Source organism: Micropterus salmoides, unplaced genomic scaffold, assembly GCF_014851395.1.
Source record: "Micropterus salmoides isolate LMB-PRFRI ecotype aquatic unplaced genomic scaffold, ASM1485139v1 Ms_hic_scaffold_18, whole genome shotgun sequence".
NCBI classification, from domain to species: domain Eukaryota; kingdom Metazoa; phylum Chordata; class Actinopteri; order Centrarchiformes; family Centrarchidae; genus Micropterus; species Micropterus salmoides.
This window is the reverse complement of record NW_024040928.1, coordinates 17,289,963-17,314,321: the sequence shown is the minus strand read 5'-3', so window position 1 is coordinate 17,314,321 and position 24,359 is coordinate 17,289,963. Positions and strand designations below refer to the sequence as shown.

Genomic DNA, 24,359 nt, shown 5'->3' with positions numbered 1-24,359 from the left:
ATTGTTTTATAATTGGGGCCCTGCATTGGCCAATGAGTTTAATTAGCTTTAATCTTCCTTGAAACATCCTGTCCTTTATGACTAAATGTAGTAAAACAGGCTCAGACAATTCTTTTCACTTAATTGGAAGTGACATAACAACCCCCAAACTCCGCACCTCAAAAATGTTTACAGGTTTGTCTCGTCTCCCTTATGTTTCTCTTTTCATCACAGTGGCTAAGCTTGTTTATGTGTGCATTTATGCATATCAATATGGCTCATACCTCATCAATGTACTCTTTGGGAAGAGGTGTGCCTGCTGACACCTGAAAACACACAGAGAAAACAAGTAATCACACACACCTCAGTCTTTTATCACATTCAACAATGTATTATTTCACTTTCCAGCTTGTAGCTTTTTTGGACACATTTATTTCTAATGCAGAATAGCTATTTTATTGCCATGTTTCTCTTTTAAATGTTTTCATGGAAAAGCCTTCGAACACTGCTATTAATTTGAGGCATTCATTTCAATAAATGGGATGCAGACCGATAAGGACCAAGAAATTCTATGTAGATTTCTATTATTGTTGCCATTGTTGTTGTATGAACGTGGGTCATTCAAGTATTTTTTTTTCACGGAGGAACGCACAAACATCTAAAAGTTTCCAAACGAATCTGGAACATAAGCCTGACCTATCAGAAATGCCATCTTGGCCTTAAATGCCCTTCTTGTATTTGGCACGTGATCGTATTCAGCCATTAATGAGCAGCAAGGAGGTGTACCAGGACAGCATACTACCACACAAAAGGAGAATTTAGCTCATAAAAAGGCCACTGAAACCGTCATGCAACGGTTGTTATGTGTCTTTTTAAGATGCACTGTATACATCTGTTCAGGTCTGATGCATAGCAGCCTGTTTATATGGGTGATTAAGACTCTTTACACAACATGTGTCACATGCTAGCGTAGGGTGTTGAAAACATCTACGCTTGATCACTAAATTCTACTACATCAGAGAAAATGTAAAAGCCAGGCTGCAAGACCACATTATGATATTCTAAGGCAGCATTATGGAGAGAAAAAAAAAAAAAAGACAGAAAGTGTTGTGGCCATTGTAAAGTTGTACTTATCCAGTTATCCAGCAATTCAAACACATCAGTCTGTGGTGTTGTGTTAACTTACATTTGGGCCACCGCCATGCATCTTTAACGCTCGGACAGTTGCAACCAACACCACCACATTTGGCCTGAGCCCTGAAGCCCGACATTTGATGTTGAAGAATTTCTCCATCCCGATGTCCGCTCCAAAACCAGCTTCTGTCACTGTTAGGAAACAGACAGGGAGAACTACACATTTCCATATCAAAAAGTCACATTTCCAACAACAACCTATTGCGGATGTTAAGAATCTCCACAAGCATAATGTAAGCAAATAGTGATTAAGCAATGTTTATTCCCTCATCCCTTTTCCCAGGTTTTGTTTGTGCTCTTTAAGTAAAAACTTGCCAAATCAATTCTATGCACCAAACCACAACTGCAGCAGCATTTTCTTCTTGAAACAACTTTATACACACAGTCAGAAATCTTTAAAGAATCATGGGAATAAGAGTTGAGTCTGTGTTTTGTCTGAAGAGTAACACTGTATTGAGCAATGGGTTCACTGTAAGGGCTCTCAAAGAGACAGAGGGCCTCTGATATGGACGGCCTTACACACAGGCCTCTTGAACGGGCTCCAAACAAAGCAATAGTCCACCTGGAGTGACAGTTGTTAAGATAAGGTTTCCTGTTACTTGTTGAATGTATGTGTGTGGGACTGTGCGAATGTGTGTGTGGCACCACTGTACTAAAACATCTGCTGGTGGGCCAAATTTCAAATTTTAGAGGAAGGCTGATTTCACACTTAACTTATTTAGTGAGGATTCAACAAATACTGATGTTTTTTCCCCATTAACTGCAGTTTGTTAAGCCTCGTGAGTTATTTGAATCCTGGAAGAGAAAAAAATAACTGCACGTACACCACCGAAGTATGTGGGATTCCAAATCTGCTTCTAAATGTACTCTGGTGCTGTTTATTTGTAGTGAAAATGCAACACTAAACAGCCTTGTGAAACCATGAATTCAAAGCTAAACTACATAAAATGTACGTGACATGAGATGCAGTTTCATCCCTCCGGTTCTAGCTGCCCGTCAGCATTTATTACAAATGAAGTCCAGTTTGAGTATCAAGCTTTAAGAGCATTTTGTGACCACCAGAGGACCAATAAAGCCTTATTTATTAAGAATTAAGTTTGTTTTCATTTTCTCCCAAAATGTAGATATATGACGTAGTGTATAATGTATGTACATGTGACCATATTTTGACAACTCATGCTACATTAGGAAAAGCTGAACCATAAATAGCCTTAAACTGAAATGCAAAAGTAATATTTTTTGCAAGTGCATGAACAGGTGAGTCAAACAAAAGCTTCCTGTAATACAATTTAAATGATGATTAACTAATGAGAGCCAAGAGGGCTAAAATGATGCTCTGTCAGAAAACACGGTATGTTTTGGAGAAAACAGAGTCATTAAATGACACAGAGAGACAGAGGGAGAATCATAGTACAGTTACATAAGAACTAGACAACACTAGGAGAAAGAGTGAACAGGTGGTTTGGTTTAGCAGCCAAGGGTTGGTTTAGATATGACCACTTTATTATTCTAAGATCTATTAGTTTTTATGTTTTTTTCCACTAGAGCTAGAGCAGGCCCAAACGTCTTCGTTGATTTCACTGGGATATCCAGCACAACTGTTTCCACCAGTGAAATCAAAACACAGTAGCATTCACCTTCTGTCTGTATGATCTATGCATGGGCAGCCTGTGTGGCAGCCAATGACCAACAGCTTACCCTCTGAACATTTAATTCAATTAATAGGATAATAATGAAACCTGACTAGGAAGCATGCCAGGAAACTATACAGTAAATGCACACTTTATAGAGAGTACAGTTAAGCTGTCGGATACAGGAATGATTTGAATCAATTCCTTTAGGACGGAAAATCTATTATGTACTCGATTCTGGATGGCAATAAAAATCTAATTAGGCTTACATTTTATTAAATTAATTTTTCCAAAAATAAATTTACTATGAAATCAGCAAAGACGAAAAGGAAAACATTCATCGTTTCATTACAAGAGAACATTATCCACTTGGGGCCTTTGGTAAGAAAAGAGTAATTCACTGTTGCTTATGGTGCTTGTGGCTGACACTTGATAAAGTACATCTCTCTGAGGCTTTAGTGAGAAAACAAGGGTTTCCATGAAGAAATGCATCACTCTGCTCTGTGTGGTTCAATTTATTCACTAGAGAAGCAAGCAAGAGTAAAAACACTGCAAGAAGAGAAGAGAGGAGAGGAGAGGCATGAAGATTAGAAGTGGAAAGAAGACAAGGAGTTAAATTAAGTTAGAGAGGGGCGAGAAGACCTTCTGGGGACAAGAGCAAGAGGAGAATAGTGAAAAGGAGAAAATAGCATAATTCAAAAGTAAAAGACCAACAAATAAAGCTGAGGGATGAGTACAAGAATGTAACTAGACTGTATTTGGCCACTGACAGAGTGTAGTGTTTCATGTTAGCACCACACTAAAGTTTTGGCTCTGAATACTAAACCAGCCTGCCAATGAAAATCACATTCTTAGGTACAGGATTTGTGGATATATCCATAAATGATCTCCCAAAAACTTAGCACAGGCGTACTCATACCACACATGCACACTAAGGCAAAGCAAAAGCTGCGAGAAAAGAATGGAAACAAAGACAGCAAGTATTTAATGACAGCAACTACAACAAGCCTTCGACTATGACATTTCACCAAGCAGGAGAATGACCCCAGAGGATGTCATGAGGAAACACTCGCAAGCTTCCTGCTCTGTGTGACAACCTTGAACTGTCCAAAGAGCGACAGGGGAAGAAAAGGTCAATAGTGTCGAGTGAAAAGAGAGCTGGATGGTGTTACTACCGGTCAAAGCATTGGTATCAGCACCCCTGCCAATAAAAGCAATACGTAAAAGGCTGGAAAGTAGGCTAGATCAACACGACCACCTTCTTCCTGTTAGAGCTCTCCACAATAAGCCATGTTGTACACAGAAGGACTGCAACTAATGATTATTTTCATTATTGTTGATTATGTGTTCAACAAATCAGTTTTTTAAGTGTCAGAAAATAGAGAAAAATGCCCTTTGCTAGCCTATTTTGCAGAGCCCAAAGTGTCTTTTGTGCAACCAACAGTCCAAAAACAAAAAAAACAAAAATAGTGAATTTACAATGATATAAAACTCTTCATATTTTTTACTTTAAATTAATAATGGATCTTAATTCATTATTAATTATCTCTCAACCATCTAATCATTTCAGTACTACTTCTAAATTCATACTATCACACTATGTGAGGGCTGTATCTACCAATGCATTTAAAGCTGCATTAATGCACGCTTGTTTGCATATTACATGCGGATTCTGATTTACAAACCAGAGCATAAATGCACAGTGGACGCAGATATCTAGGATAGACAATTTGGAAATTTGACTAAAGTGTATAAAACTACCAAGTGAATCAGAGTAAGTCTTTTAAAACCCAATCCAGTATGTTTCTAAGTCTCTTGTAAGTTTAAGTTAATTCAGTGACAGTAAACGTCATGAGATGTTTTTAAAAAGTGGTGTCAAAAGGGCGTAGAGCTTGAAACGCTTTACATGCTAATGTATCATAATTTCTTAGAGGCCAATTCTCTAAAAGTCCAAATGATTTGTTGTTTTAGTTTAGGGAGGTGTTGCAGTGTGGGGAATCATACAGTAAGTATCGGGGGGTTATCTGTATTCAGTACTCCAGACTGATACAGGAATCCCTCACATCTGGCATGTGGAATTCATCCCCCACCAGCCCCCTCCCCGCAATAGCAGCATTACTCCATTTTAAGTCCAAATTCCAAAGTGACTTGAAAAACCCACAATAATACAGAGCATGATGAAGCATGGCCATGAGTATGCTCATACACACACTCCCACAGAGTTCACAAAGAGTTCATGTGCTTCCTTTGCCACATCAGAGGAGCTTTTAGACATAGTTAAACTGAACTGTATAATTATTGCCATTACTTTTTCGTTGCTCTGTCCAATCCTGTAATAACATTGCACTCATCAAGTTATTTGCTGAGACTTGAGAATGCGGCGACACTGCTAAAAAATTGTAAGATTGGGAAAAGAAAGGGGAGCAATCAGGTGATCATTTTGACAAACAGATTTTCCATGTTGTAATTTTGCTATTTTGGTCTCTTTCCACAGACATCTATTGCATGCATGTCAGTCCTGGAAGAAGGATCCCCCCTCTGTTTAGTTTTTCCAGAGGTTTCTTCCACCCTCCCAGTTTAAGGGATTTTGGGGGGGGAATTAATCCTAATCCAAATCCAGGGTTTAAGGAGAGGGGATGTTGTATGATGTACAGATTGTAAAGCCCTTGAGCCAAATTAGTGTTTTTGAATGAGCTTATGATGCAGCATCATCCCATTTGTAGGGAGGAGATGTAAAATAGGAGCGTACCCCACCGTGAGACACCAAGCAAATTATTCAGAGAACCGGGGTCCCTCTGTAACCTGAAGTTTCTGGACTCCTGGCTTGCAGTATGTAAGTCCAATATTCACTCTCATTTAAGCTCAAATCTGGACTCCACCAACTCGTGAGACAAAGTATCTGGGTCTTAACCAACCAGCTTACTTTGCCATCTGCTGAGCAGGTAGTGTGCAGTGTGTTTTTAGAGCTCTTTTTCTTTGCTCAAAACAGCTGCCTGCTGTCTGGAAACAGAGTTGATGAGGAAGAAGGAACCAAACAGTGAAGTTGCCAGCAGTAAAACCAAAACACTGAGCTGAAAGTCACTAGCTGCAGCTGAGGAGTTGGGTGATGATTCTCTGTGGGTATGTCTCTGAGAGACCCTTTTCACATTACATAGTCATTTGACCCAAGTATTTATTAGAGCAACTATAAAAGAAACCCACAGGTTAGCCAAACTTATTTGGGAGAAAACCGAAGAATTCGATAAAATATTGACCCAAAGAGTCTGTTGTAAATCCATTACAGTCAACAGACTATCCTTGTTTAACTTGGATTTCCTTAACTTTGCTGACATATTATTGTTCTTTTCAGTGGTGCGGCCAGTTAAAAGAAGTCAAAGTTTGTAGGAACAGAGCTCAAGAGGGAGGGAAGGAGGGGAGTGAGGGTGCAAGACGGGGATACATGCATCCCAGCTGCCGAGGAAGGAAAAGAGGGAGGTCGAGTTCCTGGCATACCTGAGAGTCAGGTAACCGACACACAGACAGGGAAGGGAAGGAACGAGACAGACAGATCGAAAACAAGTGGGGTGGAGAGGTGGTGGTGTAAAATGCATACAAGCCTCCCAGCTTCTCTGCTCCAGTGTTGTGAAACCTAACTCTCTGCTCAGGCTTCCTACACATTTGCCCAGCTCACAGGTGACAGCCTGTGTAAATGTTGTGTATGCCCAAAGAGTCACCCTTCTGCTTTTACCGTCTCACATACATAATTATAACCACTGACAAGATTTGCATGTACAGTAAATGCACCTGACAAACTGAGCAACCCATACACACACACACACACACACACACACACACACAAATTCCAGACATATTTTTGCTGCTGAAGTAAATGAAGACAGAAAGACAGCAGGGAGATGGATAGACAGATAAAAAATGGCAATACTCAAGTATGCTTTGACGTTGAAGGGATTAGTGTGGTTTATTCTAAAGCATTCCAGGGGCTCTTAAGATTATCAATCAGCTTCCTTCCGCTCTCTTGTGTGTTTTTTACGCAATCTTTCCACCAGTTTCCTAGAAAGTTACGCAGACACACTAGTCAAGCAGAGGCATGTAGAACAGAGCCAAAACCAGAATTGAGATGAGTGTAGGCTCATTGCAAGCATAGCTGAAGTTCATGACTGGAGTAAATGATAAGTTATAGTTCAATATGCCCTGCTAAGGAAAGCTTACGCCTTAAAGTCTTCCACATCTGGGGCTCCTAGACAGTTAACATCCTCTTGCCCGTCGTCCCCAAAAAGGTTTTGTGGTTGTGCTTCTGCCTTAGTTTGTGTGTGTGTGTGTGTGTGTGTGTGTGTGTGTGTGTGTGTGTGTGTGTGTGTGTGTGTGTGTGTGTGTGTGTGTGTTCTTACCCACAAAGCCGTCCCGTCCGACCAACTTCAAAGCCAGCTTGTCCGCCAGCACCGAGGAGTTGCCATGGGCGATGTTGGCAAAGGGCCCAGCGTGGACAAACACTGGCGTACCCTGCAACAATGAGAGGGCCACATAAACATGCAGGAGGATGTCAGAAAACAGTGCAACTCACCAGACCAAGTTTCAATAAGGACTAAACAGCTCTTTCATACTAAATTCACCATCCTTCAGAAACATCCTGGATAAATATTTAAGTGTGCATGCACTTTGGCTAGCACTGTGTAAGCACAAGTTAAGGGGTACTCGACTGGTATGCCAGCCTGACTGTGGGCCAGGGTTGCTTCCACTGCTGATTTGGATAACTCCCTAAAGGCTGGAAACATACAAACTAACAGAGCACTTCAACTGCAAGTTTGTATGTCTAGAAGACACTCAGGCGAGTACTTTCTGTTGATATTTACAACATGATCAACTACAAAACACAAACACAACAGTGAGACACGTGTTAACATTTCATATCAGAGTGCATAGATCTAATAAAGGTGAAAGGTTGACTGTCAGTTTGAATATTTACTCCTCTGTAGATGTAAGAGTTCAGTTCCCCATCGGGAGTATGCTGAACTTAACCTTGCTGAGAGTTCAGAAATATCTACCTTTATATATATGAGATTTGACATCAGCATAGTTATGAGTGTGTGTACTTATCTCTATGTACTTACACTACTTTAATGTTGCACCTTGGATTTACTGTAAGTCAGATGTTCTTGTGGTCACTGATATGATCTCACATTGATTTTCTACAATGACACCTAATGGTCATTCTCAACTGGGGTGAAACTCTACTACTGGCTAACTCACAGCTGCTTTTAGCTTACAAGCAGCAGACCTACAGTGGGTACGGAAAGTATTCAGACCCCTTTAAATTTTTCACTCTTTGTTTCATTGCAGCCATTTTCCAAAAATCAAAAAAGTTCATTTTATTTCTCAGTAATGTACACTCAGCACCCCATCTTGACAGAAAAAAACAGAAATGTAGAAATTTTTGCAAATTTATTAAAAAAGAAAAACTGAAATATTACATGGTCATAAGTATTCAGACCCTTTGCTCAGTATTTAGTAGAAGCACCCTTTTGATCTAATACAGCCATGAGTCGTTTTGGGAAAGATGCAACAAGTTTTTCACATCTGGATTTGGGTATCCTCTGCCATTCCTCCTTGCAGATCCTCTCCAGTTCTGTCAGGTTGGATGGTAAACGTTGGTGGACAGCCATTTTCAGGTCTCTCCAGAGATGCTCAATTGGGTTTAAGTCAGGGCTCTGGCTGGGCCATTCAAGAACAGCCACGGAGTTGTTGTGAAGCCACTCCTTCGTTATTTTAGCGGTGCGCTTAGGGTCATTGTCTTGTTGGAAGGTAAACCTTCGGCCCAGTCTGAGGTCCAGAGCACTCTGGAAAAGGTTTTCGTCCAGGATATCCCTGTACTTGGCCGCATTCATCTTTCCCTCGATTGCAACCAGTCGTCCTGTCCCTGCAGCTGAAAAACACCCCCACAGCATGATGCTGCCACCACCATGCTTCACTGTTGAGACTGTATTGGACAGGTGATGAGCAGTGCCTGGTTTTCTCCACACATACCGCTTAGAATTAAGGCCAAAAAGTTCTATCTTGGTCTCATCAGACCAGAGGATCTTATTTATCACCATCTTGGAGTCCTTCAGGTGTTTTTTAGCAAACTCCATGCGGGCTTTCATGTGTCTTGCACTGAGGAGAGGCTTCCGTCGGGCCACTCTGCCATAAAGCCCCGACTGGTGGATTGCTGCAGTGATGGTTGACTTACTACAACTTTCTCCCATCTCCCGACTGCATCTCTGGAGCTCAGCCACAGTGACCTTTGGGTTCTTCTTTACCTCTCTCACCAAGGCTCTTCTCCCCCGATAGCTCAGTTTGGCCGGACGGCCAGCTCTAGGAAGGGTTCTGGTCGTCCCAAACGTCTTCCATTTGAGGATTATGGAGGCCACTGTGCTCTTAGGAACCTTAAGTGCAGCAGAAATTTTTTTGTAACCTTGGCCAGATCTGTGCCTTGCCACAATTCTGTCTCTGAGCTCTTCAGGCAGTTCCTTTGACCTCATGATTCTCATTTGCTCTGACATGCACTGTGAGCTGTAAGGTCTTATATAGACAGGTGTGTGGCTTTCCTAATCAAGTCCAATCAGTATAATCAAACACAGCTGGACTCAAATGAAGGTGTAGAACCATCTCAAGGATGATCAGAAGAAATAGACAGCACCTGAGTTAAATATGAGTGTCACGGCAAAGGGTCTGAATACTTATGACCATGTGATATTTCAGTTTTTCTTTTTTAATAAATTTGCAAAAATTTCTACATTTCTGTTTTTTTCTGTCAAGATGGCGTGCTGAGTGTACATTACTGAGAAATAAAATGAACTTTTTTGATTTTTGGAAAATGGCTGCAATGAAACAAAGAGTGAAAAATTTAAAGGGGTCTGAATACTTTCCGTACCCACTGTATCCTGAAAGGTTTGCGGGCAACAGCACTGCAATGCTCGTTCTGAATTATTCAAAAGGTATTTTTCTGTGTGCATCCAACTTAGACATCAAAGAGTACGGTTGCCAAGGAGAGTTCTACTCCTTTAAGCACGATCCTTTCGTTGCACTCATGACAGACTTAATAAAAAAAAAAAAAGGACATTACTGAGAAAACAGGTCAAGAAGAAAAGTGAGGAAAGCCAAGTGATCCATTGTTACAATGCATGTGAATTCCTTGAGAGAGAGGAAAAAGGAAGGATTTGCGTGGTTTTCTAAGCTTTTGTTTGCATACCTCTCCCTCTGCCTGCATAAACAGCCTCCCCTCGGAGGAGTAAATCAGCCATTCAACAAGGCTCTGACAAATGCTGCCACTTGTCTATTTGTCTATGTAAACTAGTGATACCGATTACAGCAGCATCTAACTGCATGAAGAGAAAGTGTCAGGAAAAGGGAAAAAGAGAGAAAGAGTGCACAATATAATCCAAAAACATCCTTTTATTACCCTTATCAATTCAATACAATGTTTCTTTCTTTATTCTGATGGAACGTTAACACACGTCACACATTATGTAGATTTCAACGTAACTTCTGAACTTTCACTCGATCCAGTTCACATTCTACACTCGTTCCACATCCTTACACTAGGGACTGCGATTCAGGAAATAAATAAGCCGCAACACGTGAAGATAATAGAAAAGTCGAGTGTGTAACCTCTTCAACTGGTGGACAAGAGGATTATGAAGACTAGGCAAATGAACAAAAACAGGAAAATTCAGATCATGTCACTGTTTTCCTCTTCATGTGCATCTCTTGTACCCTCCACTACACAAGCTGCACATCAGTGCTACATTAACAAAATGTTCCCAAGCCTAGATTTTCAAACACAAGGATTCCTGAAAGCCTGTGTTCACACGTCTGATTGGCTATGCTATGATCCATTGCCTCACCCATGGAAAGATGCATGCGGTTTGGCGAAACTCCACGTAGACAGGATGTTTAAAAAAAATGCACAGAATAACTGAGGTCTGCTTAATAGACAGAGGGAGTGGGTTTAAAAACTATCCCTTTTCCTCTTGTGCTCCAAACCATTCTCCATGTGAAACAACACAGAAATGCACACTCTTACACACACACTCACTATCTTCCATATGGCACATCTATTCTCATGTGTGCTTCTGTATATCAACACACACAATCACGAGCCTGGAGGGCATAAAGGGCACACAGGCGTTCAAGCTCAATGGAAAATTCTCATGGAGCTCTGATGCCTGGTTGGTCCCAATACTAGTTCCCTAACCAGAATCACAGGAAACACACACAGGAAATGGTTTCACAGAACAGGGCTGCAATGCTTCCTCCAAAAAAACAGAAAGTTACCAAATCTCTGCTTTATGAAACACTCCACCCCCCTCTACACACTTGAAAACATCCAGCCTGTATTTATTTTCCCCACCCAGCAGCCATGTAATCAAGCTTTCTGCTCAAAACCAAGAAGGAACAAACATAACGAAAAATAGACCTACTACAAAAACAATTAGCAGAAGCATGACTGCTAACATTGTAAACTTTAATGACTTAAATCAATCCAACAGAAAAATACACTTTGCTGGTACAGCAAACCATTGGCCCACCACCCATTGTTTCAGACTCCCAGTGAGAAAAGCAAACACTGAGAGCATCAACATAAAAAATAAACCAGACGGCCTTCGCCTGTACGTACAGAGTCCAACCCCCAGGTTTAGAGCCACTTCCATTCACTATGCTGAGTGAACTGGGTAACTAGCAGTGTTCATGTTTTTTTAACATTTACACTGGTTCAACAGATAAATGCCAAGTCAATCTGACCAATAATAATTATTAATATTAATAATTTATAAACAAATATTATTTTTACACAGAATACGATATATAGAGATGTAACTGACAGTATACTCATTATCAATCTGTCTGCTGGTTATTTCAATTTTAAAAGTCTTATTTTGTCCAACCAACAGTCTAAAGCCTAAAGATATTCAGTTTGCACCATAGAAGGTTTAAAAGGTTGCAAATATTAGAACTGTAAACGGTAAAAAAGCAAATATTTTATGCCTACTGACACAATAAGGACTGAAAGAAGTGAATGATACCAGGCCCAGGCTACATGGTCGATTTCAAAGACTACATCCTCATCCTTTAGTGGATAAGTTAGCTAATGGGCCGGCCTCCTATAAATGCAGTGCTTCTTCTAAGTTGGCTTTTGCTGTACCAGAAAGGCCAAAGATTAAGACTAGATGTTTGGTTTGTTATCGGTTCATTCAATCCATTAAAACCTCCAAACCCCACTCCTCTCCACATCTCCAACCATCACTTTCAGGGCTGGGCTCATCCCTCTAGCACAGGGACAACTTAGGGTCACTGATGGTAAATGCATATGCGTGTTTGTGCACATGCAAGAATTGTTTATGTGCGAGTGTCCATTCATCTAACGGTAAAGTCTCAAAAGCAAAATGAAAGCCAGATGTAGCGCGAGGCAGAGTTATGGTATAGGTCCACACCAGTCGTCAAATTAAACTGTTTCCTTAGGGCAGTGTGAATCTGGATATGCTGGCCTCCTGTCTGAGAGCTCCACCTGCCCTCTACACACCGCCAACTTGCTATTAAGATAAAGAGCCTTGGGAGGATGAGGCCAATCGATCATCACTCCTTAAAAGCTCTCAGAGGAGAACTCTTTTCTCCTTCTTTCTTTTATCTGAAAGCAGAAGTACAGGTAGGTCTACTACACAATTCCAATGTCCCTGTGGACGGCCAGCCTATTTATTCTGCAAGAATTTTACCAGAAGACGCTCAGTTGAGCAGGATAATGAGTATTTAAGTGGGGTTATGTGTGTCTCACCTCGAGGGTCTGCATCAACGTGGGCTTGATGGCATCTTTCATTAACACCGTCAGTGCTCCACTCACACCCTGACGGGGAGGAAGAAAGAAATATGAAGGTGTTGGTTGGAAAACAAGAGCAAGTTGTTAGGAGTCAGACAAAAAACTGAACGTCCCTAATACAAGAACGCTCAAATGTTTGTCAACTACACATGATAAATGGCACTACAGTCCATTTGTAGGTTTCTGTCCTTTACGCTTTAACAGCAGAAGTAAAGCTTGTGTCTCAAAATATGCCTTGTCGTCAGCAATGTGAACACACTAACAAACATATACACACACACACACACACACGCCATATTCTCACTGGGGCTTGCTCTGAGGTGTAGTGATGTTTTTGCATCCAGACTAATCAGAAAGACTAATGTAACTTTATAGGGGATCCTCCTCTACGGCTCTGAAACAACATAGGTTGCAGTCTTCTGTGCCAAACCAATGCCAGCTGACGCCACAGATGGATCTGGTGAACTCTGCTCAGCATCATAGTCGCACGTTACACCTAGATTAGATGTGTTGTTTTGAAAAGAGGAAAATTCGAAGCGGCAAGTTTGACAGCAGAGACTAAATGATGACGATGTGGGGTCCTGTTTCACATGTTTTATACACGTGTCAACAAAAACACACAAGATTTCAGATGACTGCCAGATGACTGCTCAGTGCACTGCAATATAAGAAAATACAAGCAAATAGACCAACACAAGCAAATGCAGAAGAATAAGAAGATTGTCACTACTTGGACAACACTCTCTCAATCAATTTGAAAACACAAGCAAGCAGATGAACACTGCAAGTCCTACATAATAACGGAACAACTCTTACACTATATACATCTCTCACTGTATCCATTAAGAGGCTTTTAATGCAACAGGAAAGGGAAATACTGAGTTGACTTATGTTGGAACTTATAACACAACAGAAGTTTAGTTGTTTAGACGGTAGCTCGAATAATAAAGAATCTCATAATCATAATATTAAAACTAAAATAGACTTATTTTGACTAATCATTGCCTGCAGTGGATTTGCAGCATGCTTTTTTATACCATGCATCGGTTGTCAAAGTGGCAATATAGTTTTTTTATGTAATGTATGTGTGGTCAAAGTGGTGATGATTTCATGAATTTCTTTGTTTGTTTATATGTTGCGTTTTCTTAAGCTGCAGCGTGTTAATCTCTGTCAGCCACTACAATTTTGTTAACAATTGGGATTTAAGAAGCTGTTGTGGCCTTTTTTCCCTGGGTTGGAAAAATTCCTAGCAGCATACAAAACGCCACAGATGTCCCAACCAAAAATGTAGGACTGTTCAATACATAACATACCTAACTTTTTACAGTTCTTTCTGCATGGTGATGACACAGAAAGTCTCTTCATTTATCTGAACTAAAAAAAAGAAAACTGGAGTTGATTTAACACTTTCACGGTAGAAATTCTGAGATGTAGCAACGATTTAAAATTCCCACACCCTCTTAATGAAAAGACACGGTAACACACACCAGGTCCTCTGCGGTGACAGGCTGTCCAGAGCGGCTGGTCCCCACCACCATGCGTGCCAGTCTGTTTTTCATGTCCTCCAGGCTGTCGGCCAGAGCCAGGATGGCCATGATCTCGCTGGCAACTGCTATGTCAAACCCAGTCTGGAGTGTGAGAACAGGAAAATCATACAATGTAAACAACAAAGTACTTGTTCAGTGGCTTGGAGTTGGTGGATATGAACATACAAATCGGCTACTATTGTGTGAAATCGTGTGAAAGTTTGCCGCTACGATGCAAAGCAATATGTTTACACTTTCACAATAAATTATATGTCACTTAGTTTTATAAGGTGGTGACAGCTCAGTAAAGAATAATAGTTTTGAGAGTGAATGATATGTTTTATCCCTGACTGACTCTGAAGACCAATGTGGGAAGAAAGCTGGCAACTCTCCACTGACCATAGTCACCAGCTTTATCACATGGGCAAGATTATACGAATCTTATGAACATGGCCTTGTTTTAGACTTTATGAAAAATTATTTAATTAAAACTATGAACATGTTAAACTTATTTTTGATGAAATTTACTGTATTGATTTTTGAGAAAACAAGTCCATTCACAGGGAAGAGTACAGAAAACCAAAGTAGTCTCCATTCCACATCACCAAAAACTAAAACATAACTCAAACCACATCAATCCACCAAGGAAAAACATTTCTATTCCCACTCCCGGTGATAAAACCCTGAGGGGCTATAGTGTATCCTGAGAGCTCCAGAGATTCAGAGATGGAGAAAGGTGGAGGACAGAGGAGTGAAAGGGAAACAGAATGGACAAACTAATGGCAGTAAATGCAAGCATATGCTGAACTAGCTCTGAGACTGTTCCAGGTGTGTGTGTGTGTGTGTGTGTGTAAGGGTGGGTCATTTTTCTTTTCACTTAAACATTTGCTTTCACTTAGGCCTGCTTGCTTCCCATTGAGGTGAAGTGTTTATTTACAGGATTTCATTTGGCTGTCATTACTACAGACATATGGGTGAAATGCATCTTTATCCTAGACAGAGGAGGGGATGGAGGGGAGTGTGTCTGTGTCCCCGCATGGGAAAGTTTTTATACACTTACTGTATGAATCCCTAAAAATGCAGACATGTCGTGCCACCTTTATAATAATATTAGACCCATGCTCATGCAAAACCTCTGCAATGGAAACACTGCAGTGATATCACTGTTTGTCATACTGTGAGTGAATGAGAATATATTTGCAATGAACAGGAATGTAACATATTAGCATTAGTAGATGCCTCAGTCCCAAACTGATGCAGCAGAAGCAGTCATATTCTGGTTATCATAAAAATACACAAACCAAGCCGGTGGGTGACAAATATTTTAAAACTACGTCATAAATTCAAGAATCAAGATTGTGAAGGCATGAATGCTGCATACCTCTCTGATCTGTCCTTTTTCAGTGCTTGCCTGTCCGATGGTGATCTTCCTCAAGAAACGGTCATTTGTGTCAACAACTGCAAAGACAAAAATGCCATTTAATGGCCTGTAAATTTCGCGCAAAATATACTACTTTAAGTATGAAAACTGGCATAGCATCAATGACAGGCAAAACTTTAAATAAAGTAATAAAAACAACTTAACCTGACTCGTCGACACAAAAGATTTGTCTTTACAGCCTGAACCTGACAGACTGTAAAAATCAATTTCCACACATAAATAGATACCAATGCACATCCACAGGCTTGCACACACAGACACACACATAAGACACACTGCATGTGCTTATGCTATGAGGGATTTCCTACTTTAAATTTCACTTGTAAGGTGGCTAGAAATTGGTTACTCTGTGGCTTCACTGTTAATACAATGAGCATGGGAACCACATTAGTCAAACACTATCCTCATGTTAGTTTAAAGTAATGAAAGGGAAAGAGAAAAAACATGGTGTCTTTCATGAACACAGACACATAGTTGCCCCGACATACCATTAGGTGGTAAATCTGTTTTTAATCTCCAGGGTTCAACTTATAAGAATGCCCTCTGGAGCCACTAGAGTAAATACCACATCAGTCATAGCAGAACCCGGCTGGTTGTTGTCACTGACAACTTTAAACCAACACAGCTACCACTGAGATAGCTACTTCCACTCCTACCATACTCACATTTATTTTCCTGTGACTGATGACTGCAACGCTTTTACAATAAATGTGTTAATACAATATGAACACAAGGGCCAGAGAGCGCTGTAGTGGCCACTTTTCATTTGCGAATACCAACATACTGCAATTAAGTTTCCCTATATAAAAAATGGAAAATGCATTCTAATTCAAGATTGCATGTGACACTCTTTAGTAATGAATTCATAAAAGACTTTGAATATGAACCATGGGATGTTGGTCTTACTTAATGTAAATTAGATTTGTGTGATAGTCATGATATTTTGATCATTATTATGACTCTGTGCTTGTAGAAAGTCATACATGGTGCAACAAGCCTTACCGTTTCATTGACAAGGGAAAGTTGAGAGAGTTCATGTCAGTATGAACTATAAAACCAAACATAAAATATAATTTTTCATATTATTGTCCCATTTAAAACATCTCTAAGATGTTTGTGGCTGTGTGGTTGACACAACCAATGCCATATAATCACCATTTTAGTAAATCACACATTTCTGTAAATAACACTGCATACCAAAAAAAACAAGGCTAAAACATTTTGATTTAGTTTAAACGTGTGTTCCAGGAGAAGCTCTAATTTTAACACTAGTTTTATGTGAAAGAAGCAAAGGAATGACAATCCACACTGGATGAAGAAGCAAACACAAATCCTACTTAATATTTCACAGACATACAAGTTGTCTTTATTAGTTTGGGCTAAAGGGGAAAAAGAGAACATATAAAAAGGCTGCATTTCAATATCACTGCCCTTCACTATTAGAAGGTAGAAACCGGAAGTAATGTGCAGAATGAATTGCTGTAGATATCTATAGATACCTCTCTGCCAGGTGATCTTGGAAGGGTCAAGGTCAAGACGTGCAAAGGCGCTGACTTCCTGGAGTGTGAGAGATGCAGGGTCTATTTTACTGATCCCTAGACGCTGAAATTAGAAGAGAGAAAGAAGATTAAGGGACTGTCTGTACGTCTTTTTGGAAAAGTGCAATGTTTGGCTGCTAGATAGTAGTGGTGCAAACAATCTATCTTTCTAGCTATGTCAGTATCAGCTGGACACATGATCATCCCGGCATGTAAAAGCAATTCCAGACTACAAGGACTACAGAGGTTCAAAAGGTTCACTGGGAGTGCTGTGTTTGAAAAACACATACAACTCTTACACTATATACATCTCTCACTGTATCCATTAAGAGGCTTTTAATGCAACAGGAAAGGGAAATACTGAGTTGACTTATGTTCAAACATCTGCCATATGTATTTTATCTGTTAAGACTTGATATTATTATTCTTCATCCACCCTACATAAAACAGCATTATTCGTAGACATAAAAACAGATCGTAAGATATAAACTAACATTTGCTGATGGTGACATGTTGGAGGGAGAGAGGGTCCTTTTAAAAGATAGGCTCACTGGGGTCCCCTAGTGGACAACAGTGTTTTTTTTTCCCACTAGTGATGCTGCCACTGCAGTGTTTAGACTTACTCGCAGCCTGGAGATTTGGATGGGTGAAAACCTTCTGACTCCATTCACTGAAGGGACCAGTCTATTGAACAGGGCCTTGAATATATAAGACAAAACAATTACATGCAATTCATGAGTGTATTTGCATATACAGTACATTTAATAGCACCTTGGGGGATAAGAATGTTTTCTTTAATGGAATACTGTTGACTGATGTCATGGTTGGGACTGCTAAATGTAATTGAGACATAAATGGCATGCTCTTACGTAGATTGGCTACTATTAATTGTCTCTGTGACATTGTTTCCCAGGCTTCCCTGTGAATCTTTAGTGACATAACAAGATAAGATTGTAGTATGTACACATGGGGAGGTTCACCATCTGAGGTATGGGCAATGGGCCAAAAACAGGGCTATAAACTAATTATATACAGTATGTGATAAAATTATTTTTTTTTGGCAGTGTAAGAATGCGTTTGTTACTGACTGACACCACATGGTCACCTTGTCTGACTGCGTCGCTTCATGGAGCATCCTGGCATCGATGGCTGCTGCCACCAAGTTATTGGCTGCTGTGATAGCATGTATGTCACCAGTCAGGTGGAGGTTGAACTGAAGGGCAAGATACCCAAAACAAAAGCAAAAGAACAAACAGAAAAAGAGAAAGAGAGGTGAGTGATTACACAAAATAATCAAAAGCACTCTCTCCTGTAATGGTTTGGATGGCCCCAGTGGAAATAAAAACCTCTAACAATGGGGGTTTATGGGTTGTAATCACAACATTTGGTATCACAAGATAAATGTGGCTTCAGAGTTTTGACTTTGTTACTTAGGTCTTTAAAAATATTATGACACATATTCTGTCTGTTTGGTATGAGCCCCTCGATTTAAAGGAAACAAAACATTGTGAGGAAGTGAGAAGAAAGAGTGGTAGAAGGAAAAAGCTCAACAAAGCTTGTGTTTTGGTATGAGAAAAGGACACTGCCTTATGTGTCGGAAGCTTCAAAACCACCCTCCCTCCTGGCCTTCACGGACAGTGCCTTTAGTCACAGGCAATATTATGCCACAGCCCCAGGGGTTGTGTGTGTGTATTTATGCGCTTTCATATAAACTGGTGTGAGTCTCTGCATGTCTTAGGTCTTTGAAGCCTGCGCTAGTCTTGTTAGGGAGCACTCAGAGCGTCTGTGTATCTTACCTCCTCCATAGGAATGACCTGGGCATATCCCCCTCCTGCAGCTCCCCCTAGGCACAAAGAAGAGGTAGCACAGTCAGAGGCCGACAAACAGGACAGGGACACACAAAGGAGGAATGCTGAGTGCAGGACTGGGTGAACTGCTCCACCCCAGCAAAAAATGTAGCAGGGTATGAAACACTAGGCTCATGCTGACAAAGATAGCTTATCAAACAGTTACTTGACACATTCCTAACTGCTGATTTGGGCGCCTGTCTCTGGCTTTGTTCAAATTCCACACATTGTTAGGAGTTTCATTCTAAAAACATCCACCATGTGAAACAGTTGGACATCTTTCTGTCATGAAAATACACCTCCTTAAAGAATGTAACTGAAGTTCTTATTCACTGTAATAGTTTTCTTACAAAATAATAGAGTAAGAAAACTACTACTTATTAGTTTTGGTATGATTATCGTCAAAATAAAATATTAATGTATTGTATTACCGTGTAATGCAGAGAGAACACAGAGAGGTGAAAGCATACTTTTCAGACATGATATGTCATGTACAGTTAGCACATTGACCTAAGTATTCATTGCTGACCTTTAACTCCGAAGGTGGGTCCCTGGGAAGGCTGTCGGAGACAGGCGAAGGAGTTGAGCTTAAGGTGGGCAGACAGGGCCTGGACCAGGCCGATGGTCACTGTGCTTTTACCTTCGCCCAGTGGGGTGGGAGTTATACTAGACATACAGAAAACACAGAAAATTATTGAATTTCATATTTTTGGCATGAATAATGTCATTCAGTCTATGTACATTGATGTCATAATCACATTCAGTCTGCAGCCAAACAATATGCTTAGATGTAGAAAGATTCCTTGGCGATGTTCCCATGGCTAAGGATCAGCAGGGCTTACTTCTTTCACATTGCAAATTTAAGCACTCTGGGGCACTGAAGTAATAAGATAATTAAGGAAAAGGATTCAGTTGATTAGTAAGTCATGCTCACCCGGCAACCAGGACATATTTCCCATCAGGTTGTGTGTGGAGACGGTCTAACAGGGAGAGTCGGACCTTAGCTTTGTTCCTGCCATAGGCCTCAAGCTCTTCTGGCAGCAGACCAATCTCCTTAGCCAGTTGGTCCACTGGCTTAGGCGTCTGAGCTCTGGAAATCTCTATGTCACTGATAACCACAGAACAGAATCATTTTAAAGAATCAAATATGTACACAGTGTCTTTTATTTTTACACACTACGCTCAGCCTCTTTCATATAACATTCACATAGGTGCAGGTGTAACTCAGAACTGTATGGCATGAGAAAAGAATACTACATTCAGAAAAAAAAAGATCCTGCATTCAGGTAGATTCAGTTAAAATTCCTATTAGTGGTAGATGAGGGTCTTCACCTTGGTACAGGGGTCAGGGGCTGCAGTTTGAGGCTACGCAGACGCCAGGGTTGGTACTGCTGCTCCTGGAGCCACCGACTGCAACTACGCACCACATTCTAGTCAGAAAAAAAGGAGAGAAAGAACAAGTTAAAGAACACTGAAGACAGAACGGGGCGAGAACGGAGTCAGAAACAAAGAGAATCACCTGGGTTCTGTAAGCTGCTATGAGGTTTCCTAAACCAGATTTTGAGGACATCTTAATAGCATGTTCATCTGAAACAAAAAAACAGTATGATTAATGCTCATGCTGAGTAAAAACATGCAGCTCCAAATGTGAAACGAGAGTTGGACAGAGTACAAAGATATGAAAAACAGAGGACACATGCTGCGTCCCACCATACAGTATGTAACTCACAACTGCAGCAGAGGGGGAAAACTTGCTAAGGCTGTCTATACAATAAAGAGTAATGCTACACGTCATTCTATAATTTATATTTGATGAACAAGAAATGTCACTCATGCTGAAAAAAAAAAGAAAAGCCAAATACTGTATTATACTATATTTTAAATCTTGACTACACTAGTATGTCTATATTAGTGCTGTCAGAATACTGGAATTTGTAACTTTGACACAATAACTTGAAAAATATTACTATCGAAGCCCGTCATGAGCTACTGCTTAAAATTTATATATTTTACCGGAGCGAATGAGACGAGTGAAAGGAAGACAGCACTGTAAGTGAGTGTCAGTGAATGAAAGGTAAGCAGCAAACAGGATTGTGCAGCAGCAAGGTTTATAATCCAAGCAAACAGGTGTTAATTGCCACCCCCCCCCCCCCACAAGAGCTCAAGCCCATGCAAAGTGAATGCGATGGCTGTCACAATATAGTCTACAATACCTGTCTTCAGGGTGGGCTCACAGCAGATGACAGCCGCCCCTGGTCTAACCCAGGTGGGTGGGACATCCAATGTTCCTGCCCCTAACAGAACCACAGCATCAGCCTGCATCACCTAGGAAATAAGAAAAGGAAAGGCAATTAAAAAAAACAGCTATGAAGCAAAAACTAAAGAGGTGAAGATTTAGAGTTTAGAAGTGTGTTATGTCTTGTATGTGTAAAAGGGCATAAACACTTATGACAAATTAACCTAAAAAAATCATGCAGTCAAATGTGACTGACGAGTAAAAAATATATATAACTTTTAATTACCAGTACCTAAACGGTTCAAGTTAGCTCTGTTACAGCTGATCACATTACATTTAAAAAAGCAGAGACTGACTCCATGTGGCCAGCCACTAAAACTGCACATACTGTAACTGGCGCAAGTGAACAATGAAAACAGATGATGAGTATATGGAGGATGAGAAGTGGATGACAAATAATCAGTTGTAAAGTGATGGCTTTGGGGGTAGGCCTTTCAAAACAAATCATTCTCAAAAGTCACCTTTCAAGTCTACAGGGGGGTGAATGATTAAAAACGTACATTTATAAAATATATTTTGGGTAAATAAAAAACATCAAGAAAATAAAGAAAGAATCATATACAAACACCTGTTTCTGTAGGTTCTTGGAGTGCCAATGGCTCTTGAGTGCTACCATTCCACTTCTTTCAATCAGACACTGCAGGGCTACCCCAAGTGCTCCTTCTCCTCCGACCAGCAACACAGTTTTCCCTTCCAAAGGAGCATCTGTAGAAAGGTTTAATGCAACCTTAGGACATGCTTCATTTATTAAAATACTGAGCGTCTGAACATGGATGGAAATGGCTTTGCTGTCATAATTACAGATAAGGCATGCTGATATGTGGTACATTTTCAAATATAATAACCATAAACTTTATCTTTTTGAAATGTACCACCCCCAAATACCACTACAACTGGACAAACATGTTGGTGAATCTAGTTGTACATCTATGTTATACCAGTTGTTTCAGAGAAACTGAGAATAACCGTGAACCTATCCACACATGAAATTTAAAATTGACAAGGGTCTTCCAAAGTTGCAGTTTACGTGAAATTCATCATCAGTCATTTAAGTATAGTATCATTTTCTGCTAGTATTCAACAGTAAAGTACATTCATTTCTTCTATTCTAACTGCAACAACAAACAAAATTAGTACATTTGGTAGAGTATACTTTATAGTATTACTGTAGTAAATAGTACAAAACTGGTTAGCATGTCAGCAATCACTTTCCATGCTGTGCCGTCTCTGTAACGAGTCCCTTCAGAAGCACATGTAGCACCGTTACAGCTACACATATTAAAGTGTTTCTAAAGTTTTTCCTTTACCTTTCATGAGTTAAGCAATTTCCATGTGTTACAGCCCAGCCTCAGGGACTGAAGGGACTGAATTCCCTTCCCAGAAACTCACCATGTTTCTCCAGGAGATCCAGGACAGCGCTGGCTATGGGTGGCAGAAAGCCTTTGCTCAGGTCTCCTCGTACCAGACGGCCCAAATTCAAATCTGATATCCTAAAACAAAATGGACATAAATATAATATATTTAATTTTCAACATAATCAAATTTAATGGATAATTTTCTCCCTGGAAGTTGGTCTCTTTTTACAGGTTAAAGGTTGTTTTGTTAAGTGATATGAATGAACAGCATCAAGTACATTGGTAAAATTTAAATATGGATACACATGAGGCACATAATTTATGAGTTACTGGTAAAGCTTAACACTGGTGAGCAGCATTTGAGTAGTTTTAGATTTTATTATTGGACAGAGATCTATGATTACTGGTTAAAAAAATCTTTATCAAACACTAAAAATAAATACTCGGCTTTTCATGGGACAACTGTAACCATTTTTTGTGAATTTTCTTTACATAATTTGTCCTTGACTGAACCAATTCTCTTTCATTTGTGATTATGAAGGGTGCTTTGCTAATTTTGTCATTCACTTGTCTGCCTCCATTTCCACAGTCTTAATTCTGTGCAGCCCTTTCTGATTTGGGCCAATTTGACATACCATGTGAGTAAATGCAATTATCTCTGTTGGGACAGAGAATTACAACCACTGATACCTGGCTGACTGCTGCTTAAAATATCTACTGCCACATATAGCATGTCAAGTCCTTTTAAAGGAAATTAATTAAAAGAGACAACCATCCTAAATCAACACAGTGAAGAACTTGTGCTTTTTGGAAGAGCTATGCTCTTCACTGTTGTGCCTCTCTTTGTGAGAGTAGAAAACTCAACAGTTTTGAATGAATGATACAAGTTAGCTAGTGCAGGTTTTTTACCCGTCTACATCCTTCTCAGGTTTGAGTGTGTTCAGCACTCGACTGGTGAGGGAAGCAGGGGGAGGTGGGTAGACTCCATGCACCCTGGGGTCTTCATTCAACTTCAACACCTCCTCTACAATCTGCACGCATACACAACAACACCCACACACACACGAGAATTTTTGTAGAGAAAGTCCAAAGTATTTGCAACCAGGGTTGCAATAGTTGACTATAAATCACACATGCTGGTATAGTACTGTCTGTTGGTCCACAGAAACCCCAGCCTTCACACCTAAAAGGTTAATTATGTGTGATCTTTTAAGAATGAAGTACTGATTAAGAACAAGGGAAAGTTCAAAACAGCTCATTTAAGTCAGGTCAGTACTAGTGATAAAATAGATAGTAATCACAGAGAGAGAAGAGATAGGTTGGAGGGGGGCTGAAAAAGAAAGATGTGTGAAAGTAGAGCAGTGGATCAGCAGAACATGGTGGTCCTTTAGCCAGGTATCCAATGTCAGCTGAAATGTGTGAGCTATTCCCAGGGGTTCTTTCTTTCTATAACCACGCGTCAACTCCCAACTGGGCAAAGAGAGCCACAGACGAGAGGCTGCTTCCCAGTGCCAGTTACATTTGGTTTGAAAATACCATGGAGTGAAAAAAGAATCTAACGACTGACTCAATCAATTAAGATCAAGGAATAGCCATGTAACAGTAGATATATATGATGACATGCAGTTTAAATGAAACAAACGCTTATGCGAGGCACTGATTACCTTGACACTTCACACAACCACAAACAGCAGGCGAACATCAT

The 24,359-nt window shown here is 40.2% G+C and overlaps 1 protein-coding gene across 1 annotated transcript in view; it reads right to left on the bottom strand.

The window, feature by feature from the left end:
- LOC119909357 (monofunctional C1-tetrahydrofolate synthase, mitochondrial-like) overlaps positions 1–24,359 on the bottom strand; it is a 30,951-nt gene extending 6,592 nt beyond the window's left edge. Inside the window, 20 exon segments of the mRNA XM_038727545.1 lie at positions 264–305; positions 1,166–1,305; positions 7,193–7,304; positions 12,610–12,678; positions 14,139–14,279; positions 15,559–15,635; positions 17,118–17,220; positions 17,780–17,854; positions 18,262–18,369; positions 18,953–18,999; positions 19,533–19,669; positions 19,938–20,111; positions 20,336–20,433; positions 20,523–20,590; positions 21,217–21,328; positions 21,868–22,004; positions 22,689–22,789; positions 23,564–23,685; positions 23,803–23,837; positions 24,344–24,359. Of these exon segments, the coding sequence (XP_038583473.1) occupies positions 264–305; positions 1,166–1,305; positions 7,193–7,304; positions 12,610–12,678; positions 14,139–14,279; positions 15,559–15,635; positions 17,118–17,220; positions 17,780–17,854; positions 18,262–18,369; positions 18,953–18,999; positions 19,533–19,669; positions 19,938–20,111; positions 20,336–20,433; positions 20,523–20,590; positions 21,217–21,328; positions 21,868–22,004; positions 22,689–22,789; positions 23,564–23,685; positions 23,803–23,837; positions 24,344–24,359 (1,914 nt within the window).